General features: G+C 42.0%; 1 protein-coding gene across 1 annotated transcript; it reads right to left on the bottom strand.

Annotated features, from left to right (window-relative positions):
- Nucleotides 1–1,032: 1,032 nt before the first annotated feature.
- Nucleotides 1,033–4,123, bottom strand: LOC140237078 (uncharacterized). The gene is made up of 3 exons (XM_072317018.1): nucleotides 4,063–4,123; nucleotides 2,154–3,241; nucleotides 1,033–1,329 (listed from the first exon to the last, which is right to left on the bottom strand). Exons 1-3 carry the CDS (start codon nucleotides 4,121–4,123, stop codon nucleotides 1,033–1,035), a joined length of 1,446 nt encoding a protein of 481 aa, XP_072173119.1.
- Nucleotides 4,124–7,898: the final 3,775 nt, after the last annotated feature.

Genomic DNA, 7,898 nt, shown 5'->3' with positions numbered 1-7,898 from the left:
AAAAGCTCGTGATTTTTCCTCTGCAGTCAAACTGCATATTTTTACTAAATCCGCGCAAGTCGACACGTTTGTCTCGGTTCTCGAGAACTTCGACTTATCAAAGGTTAACTGTATAAGAAGAATTGTTACTCTGTATATATTCTGAAAATGGATGAGACAATTCTTGATTGGCTCAATTTGTTATTTGTAATAAGTTTGCACATCGATGGACAGATTGACCGATTGAAGGTTTTCTAATGATACGCTGTCAGTAATATAGACAGTGAAAATGTGCTGAAATATATAATTGGCCAAAAAAATAAACATTTGTGTTATTGTGCTTATATACAAGTGAGTTGTACAGTAATATGTGATTACGAACTGTTTAAATTCTAAACATGAATATTTAATATTTGTTTTAAACAACCCAGTTGTATAAAATTACTTTTAAACAACCCGGTTGTATAAAATGACTTTTAAACAACAGTTGTTTAGAGTTTTAAACAACTTTTTTTAAACAACTCAGTTGTATAAAATTACATTTAAACAACAGTTGTTTAGACTTTTAAACAACTTTTTTTAAACAACCCAGTTGTATAAAAAGACTTTTAAACAACAGTTGTTTAAATTTTTAAACAACTTTTTTAAACAACCCCAGTTGTTTAAATTTCTTTTAAACAACAGTTGTTTAGAATTTTTAAACAACAAAGGGTTAAAAGTTTAAACAACTACGTGTTGTTTAATTTTTAAACAACAGTTGAGCGATTCACCGGTTAACTTGTGGTTGTTTAAAATTTTAAACAACCTTGTTGATTTTTTTCTAACAGTGCACAGTGTTGAACTGTATGGGTCATCTGTTTCACCAGTGTATTCAGACAGTAGACTCTGTACACAATGTGCTCAAGCTTATCAATGCTGCACAAGAGGGCCCTGCCATAAGCATTACCCTATAGCATTACCAAGATTCCCATTTATAGATCTGGGACACGATGGGTAAAATTAGCTTTTCCCTCTCAATCCAGCTTTTGCACGGCATGTTATGTCATCGTAGTTTTAGTAAAACTTACGCGATTGGAGACGCTGGCATGGGTCTACTTCTTGCCCGTTCCCGGTTATAGTGTCCCCTGTATCTGAGCAGGTTAATTCGTCAAAAAAGTTGCCTGCAGTATAAATGAAACTTATGAGGCGTCCAGCGCCATACACGAGAGACATGAATGTCGCCACCGGAGAGTTTGCATCTCCGCTGTCACGTGAGCGGAGCACATATCCTCCACCCACTACGGCCATCCATACCGTGCATATATTCCTGTGATTCCATGTTTCGACGCTGTATTCTTCCAGCCAAGAAATCTACGTACACCACGAAGGAAATGAAAAGTTGGAATAAAAGAGAAGCAACAGCAAATAATGGCTGCGCAATTAACGTGGTGTCCAGATTGCACTTTTAACAGTGTGTGTGCTTTGAGTGCCTATTGGCAAAGAAAACACGTAGCCTTTGACAAAGCGTCCAAAATGCCTGGCACAAAATGGGTTAAAATCAAGACCCTTCCGGAACTGCACCTTCTAGCTCCCCAATATTATGCACTTGTAAAACATATACCTTAATAAATTAAACTCTATAATATGTTGCAGTTGCTTAGTTTTACTTCTTTGCGTACTTCCTGCTTTATGCCATATGTTATGCTATATCAAAACTGTGCTTTATTTATGGAAAAAGTTCGGTGTTGCTACAGTGCTTGAGAGAATCTTTCAAAAAAATGTGTTTTGAGTGATCTAAAGAGCTAAGGGTATCATGAAAATAGGGCTATATCGTCAAGGACAAACAAGTTAAGATGTTCAAGATATCACATTTAATGCATATGTGTAGGTCAGTTGTATGTCAAAACATCCTACCATATAAAAATGTTGCAATATAAGAAGATATATTATCAGTATTTTTCTCATTAAACCGTAACTGTAGACGGTTTAGTCTGGAAACAGTTTTATTACAACTATTGTTCACATGCAGTGTATTTAACAATACTTAACATCGATTATTCGGATTCAAATTTTTACAGTGGTTGTTTCTATCCCTAACTCACATTTTAGAACTAGTTTGAAGCACTAAAAATTCTGTGTTTTTGTTTCTTCTGCAAATGGTAGATTATGCCTTTAATTTCAACCCTGAGGCCCACCTGACTGATGGTATTATTATTGAGTAGGATTTCACTTGTCGCATTGCAATCCGTGGTGACAGAGAGGTAAACGTCGTTGATTGCTGCAGAGGAGAAATCAGTGATTGGGAATTCTGCAAAAGACTTGAATTGATCCAGATGCGGGACCATGAAGAGTGAGGGATCACCGGGTCTGCCATCAGTTTCCGTACCCATGCTGTATTGCAAAACCATTACGGGTTGATTTGACGTAATCGACGTCATTTTTTGTTGTAAGACGACTTGTGTGTAGATTTCTCCCATATGGAGGATTAGCACATCTCCTCCGATCCACACCCTCGTGTTGTTCCGTCCGGATATCACCTGATACATGTATCCACTCTGCCTGTTAACGAATGGACTCAGTACGAAGGACTGTCCCCATCGATCGAAGGGGGCCAAGTGTTCGGCGATGATATCGCATCCTCCGACTGCGACGCTGGGGACTCTGGCACACTTGCAGCCAGAAGTCACTGAAACCGATGCGTTTGCAATGATTCGCGTTACCGAGTTCTCGTTCACGATTGGCTCTAGCTGCATTGTCTCAAAGGGACTCAATGAGGCCTTTATGACGTCTCCCGACTTGTAATCTTTACCAAGAAATGTAACGTGGTATTTTACAGCTACCTCAACCGTCACTGGTTCGTAAGCCGCCGAAATCAAGATTGCCCACGAGTATCGCTGCGGTGTCGTTGCGACAAAGTACTCCTTGCCGAGATAAGTGGTTGGAAGCACCACAAACGTATCCATCGTCCGAGTTTTAAAGTTCGCAGCCACCAAGATTATGTCGTGGTCAGTTTGTACGACTACCGTCGAGTTCGTTAAACCGGAAATCCTTGTAAGGGCGAGGTCAGAGGGCAGCGGCTCACTATATGGAGGCGAGGAGCGGTCTAATGCCAGGGAATAGGAGGTACCTCGAAATGTTATGGTCACATTCATTAGCGTCTGTCTTGTCTGTTCTATCGGTTGTATAAGAAGCCTGAGGTTGTCCGGTTCCTGTGACTCGAAGTTTGGTGGAAACGCGAAAACAAACTCCCTGCCGGTAGTGTCGGCTGCAAAAGTGCTGGTGTCTAGGATTGAAATAAAAACAGACAGTTTCTGAACGTCCAAAAAATTGCGATAAGTGCAATCATGATTATTTATTCATATCTGAATCCATATAGCATAATGTACAGCGATACGATCATTAACGCACACATCACGTCTACGGAGTGCATAAACAGCTTTCGCGTCATACCAATCCCTTCTTCAGAACTGTGCATATGAGAGAATAAAAGAAGATGATGGAAAGATATCAAGAATTAATTACCACGTGAATATTGAAGCGATATGCACAAACAGTCAAGGGCCTCAATTAAAGATGATGGCTAGTAACTGATCAGTGGGAATCAGTGGGAATGCTGGGGGATGATTGTTCCAATTCTTGTGGGATTCATTTTAAGAGTACATTATATATCTATTGTTGTGTGAAAATTATTTACTTCAGAACGGTCTCATATTCAAGTAATGTACGGTTTAATTCCCCGTCACTGTACAGGCATGCTAACCTGGAAACATTAAACTGCACATTCAGCTGACTATACTTGAATATGAGACCATTCCGAAGCAAATAAGTTTCACACAACAATGGATATATAGCGTACTCTTAAATGAATCCGACAAGGATTGGAACAAACATCCCCCAGCGATCCCACTGATTCCCATGCACTGATCAGTTACTAGCCATCCCCTTTAACATGCGATTTAAACTCGACGGAGAAGCCGACAAGCAGTCGTGAAGATTCGAAGTCGACAAAGGTGTGTATTAGGTCTGTAAAAACGATATACCCTTGTTCAGTCAGAAAAAAAAAATGTTATTATAGACATTAAACATGTTTAAAAGGTGACTTACTTAGCATTACGATGCAGGAGCTGAATATGCCGACAAATCTTGTTAACAGGGTGATCTCCATGTTAGCAGATTTCGGTGTCAGACGGTGTTTTCACCTATACTGTAGCATGGAACCAAACAAGACGTGGGGTGTACCTATAGGTATAATCTGAAGAAATAACAGGAGAATCATTGTAATAGAATATGTGGATTTTACATCATATGTATGATCCCTACACCCGTTCAGAATAAAGAGATGTCAACTGATGTTTTGATGTTTTGCCTGATACTGAAACAAAGAGCATTTCTTAAACGTTATTTGTTGAAATACTACAACGAGTAAAGTCCACGTTCATCGTAATGGAGACACCGAGGGAGACGGACGTGGATCGCTAAGTCTCTCCGATAGTGGCCACCGCCCCATTTTGTTCTTACCCAAATTCCTGACGAAACTGTACCGCTTGACCCTGGGGTTTTTTCATTTTGATAGACTATCATAATCTGTCAACTCTCGTTGAAGCGAAATTCCAAGCAAAGCGGAAAATTCCCCAATATGAACTGTTTTGTCGTTCCCAAGGAACTGTATCACAAAATGGCGAGCCGCACTACGCGACAAACAAGTAATGATAGAGTACCCACTACTCGTGCTACTCAACATGCCCCGGGGAGAGCCGAGCCAGCGACGCCAAGAAAGCGGCAATACCGAACCTATCCGAGTTAACGCTTGTTGACATTCAGCGAAGTATAAATAGCTCATCATCAGCCGTGTGTGCTAAGCTTGATGCACTTTCACCGGAGATTGCCTCTATCAATAAAAAAAAAAAACTTTCTGAGCTGGAAGACCCTACATCGATGAACTCCGCCAGGCTCGAAGAACTTGAGAAAAAAAAAGTTCCAGAGGTGAAGAAAAAATGGCGGAAGAAATCTCTAGGCTTCAGGAAAATTTGACAAAGATGGAAATCTACTGTCGTCGCATGAACCTACTGTTCTACGGAATAAAGGAAACCCAAGACGAAAACGCGGAGAATCTGCTTCGAGATACCTTTGCCTTTTTGGAATTAAGTCGCGACGAAGCCGCCACTATCGCCCTGGTCAATGCGCATCGACTGCCCCGACGCAATGCACCTACCCAGCACAACGAGGGCCCTGCCCGAGCCCCAGCCCCTCGCGCCATCATCGCGAAATTTGTCTACATGAAGGACAGAAATAATATCCTCGCTGCGTTTGATGAGCGCCAACGCCAGCGCCAGCCACGGTCAGCCAGTATGGCGGGCGAGGGGAGTCAAAATTAGTACAACTATGCAACTATACAGCCATGGAATGGATGTCAGGTTTTAGCCAATCAGAACGCAAGAAACCGTACAACTATGCAACTGTGCAACTATGCAACTGTGCAACTGTACAGCCCTAGAATGCCTGTATGAATGTCACTTGCACGGGCCGAAGTGCCATTAACCGAACAACCATACGTCCCTACATGCATTACGGAGCGCTTGTCGGGTTTTAGCCAATCAGGACGCGAAAAACCCGACAGACATACATAAATACATGAGTGTAGGAACGGCTGCCGGGTTTTAGGCAATCAGGACGTGAAAAACCCGACAGAAATACATAAATACATGAGTGTAGGAACGGCTGTAGGGTTTTAGCCAATCTGGACGCGAAAAACCCAACAGACATACATGCATGGATGTGGGAATGGCTGTAGGTTTTTAGGACACCAGAATGCAATAAACTCGACAGATATACACACATGTATAGTTTCATTCTCTCGAAGCACCTCCCTGAGTATACGTCCACAGCTGCCTTAGGGGGCAGGTCATGAACCCTTGATGTGGAAAGGAATGGAGACCATTGCACCAACGGTACAATAAATCTGTCAGGGGATTTCAGTGGTTAGCAGAGCCCCAAGGCTAATTACGTGCAGAGGGAAAGGCTGAATGGTTAAAACCCCAACAGCCGTCCCTCACTAATGCATGTATGTATGTCTGTCGAATTTATTGTATTCTGGTGTGCAAAAACCCTACAGTCTTTCCCACACCCATGCATGTATGTCCGTCGGGTTTTTTCGCGTCCTGATTGGCTAAAACACTACAGCCGTTCCTACACTCATGTATTTATGTATGTCTGTCGACTTTTTCACGTCCTGATTGGCTAAAACCCGACAGGCGTTCCGTAATGCATGTAGGGATGCATGGTTGTTCGGTTAATGGCACTTCGGCCCGTGCGAGTGACAACCATACAGGCATTCTAGGGCTGTACAGTTGCACAGTTGCATAGTTGCACAGTTGCATAGTTGTACGGTTTCTTGCGTTCTGATTGGTTAAAACCTGACATCCATTCCATGGCTGTATAGTTGTATGGTTGTGTTGAATTTCGTCACTCCACGCCCGCCATAAGCCAGCGCCTCAACTTCGACTGAACCAAGGGCGTAAATCCCGGGGGGATGGGGGATATATCCCCCCCCCCCGAAATGGAGGAGGGGGGGGGGATGGCCTGTACAATCGAAAGAAGAAGAAAAAAATTGAGGAAGCACAAATGTGATTGCATGATTGCATGACGTTCGTACGCCCGCCTTCAGACAGGTAACAGAGCTGAATAGTATTCTATCTTGTAGGATAATGTATACATAATTTTCTCAAGCGCTCGCTCGCGAAGAAAGTAATATCGACGTAAGGTATGGTCCAGACGTTCACAACGTCAAATAAACATGCTATGACGCGAGCAACTCGGGATCATCTGCAAATTATGTACGAAAACAAACAAACAAACAATAACAAAAACTATACCGCCATAATTGAATCCCCCCTCCATTTCTGAATCATTCCGGAAACGATGATGACTTTGATACATCTATGGGCATACCCAGGGATGATCAGGAGAGAGGGGGGGGGGGGGGCGGGCAAAGGGGCATTGGCCCCGCCGGGGGAAGACACATCATTTGTCCCCCAAGCAATCCCCGAGATGAGGACAAATCTCGAACTTTCTTTATGGAAAATTGTGACCGTGCACCTCAAAACGAACATAAAGTCGCACACACTGATTTTGCGTGAGGACTGAAAATAAGTGAAATGGGGCAACCTAGCCGAAATTGACTTTTTCAGATTTTTTGAAAGAGCGGGCCTTCTTTTACATTATGCTAAAATTTGGTATATAAAATGGGCAGGAGAGTGTGTCTTTTTAGCAGTTTATCTCGAACATTTTTGATAGAATAGTGTGATTAGGTGTGTCTTTAGAATCCCTTTTTCATTTCTGAAAAACCTTGTCCACACTCTTCACTTTCAACTCTAATAACTTTTGAAAAGGATAGTGCTACTGCTTTGAAAGTTGACATTAATTATGGACAGAATGTGTTAATGAGGCATGCTTAATTTCAGTTTAATTTGATAATCCCTTCATTGTTGTTACTCTGGTGGTTTACTTCCTGTTTTTTTTTTTGTCCCATTCATCGCACAGCCAGCACGGTTTGGTAAAGATTAAGCGCTTGAGTAGACACTGTACTTCAGAGCCTCTTTTCTCAGTTCACACTTTTCCTGAGTGTGTGCTTTCAGAAGATATGCTAGTCTATATAGCAAGAGGTGTTAATTGGTCACACCTCCTAATTAGCGCTAATTAACTAATTAACGTCCTCCTTCCGTTGCTTCCGGAAGTCTAGTGTTTTAAGGATGAACTAATTAATTAGTCATCCTCTTTCGTCACTCCCCTAATTAGCGAACTTCTCTCCATCTTCACGAAGGGGGAGATGCGTTATTTATGAATGTTTATGAAATGAACTTATGAATATATGCATCGGTAGTGTGTTGGTGAATATTGTTGCACTGTAGTTGTTCACTTACACATTGTGTCCAGTTGCCACG

The sequence above is a fragment of the Diadema setosum genome, chromosome 13, assembly GCF_964275005.1.
Source record: "Diadema setosum chromosome 13, eeDiaSeto1, whole genome shotgun sequence".
Taxonomy (NCBI): Eukaryota; Metazoa; Echinodermata; class Echinoidea; order Diadematoida; family Diadematidae; genus Diadema; species Diadema setosum.
The sequence above is the reverse complement of the archived record's forward strand: the minus strand, read 5'-3'. Positions and strand labels throughout refer to the sequence as shown.

Bases quoted from the DNA above. Each gene is read 5' to 3' on its own strand.
- LOC140237078 (XM_072317018.1), bottom strand. From the start codon at position 4,123: ATGGAGATCACCCTGTTAACAAGATTTGTCGGCATATTCAGCTCCTGC. The intron at 3,242-4,062 runs GTAAGTCACCTT...TTTCAATCCTAG, and splicing joins CTCCTGCATCGTAATGCTAA to ACACCAGCACTTTTGCAGCC. The intron at 1,330-2,153 runs GTGGGCCTCAGG...TGGTGTACGTAG, and splicing joins ATAATAATACCATCAGTCAG to ATTTCTTGGCTGGAAGAATA.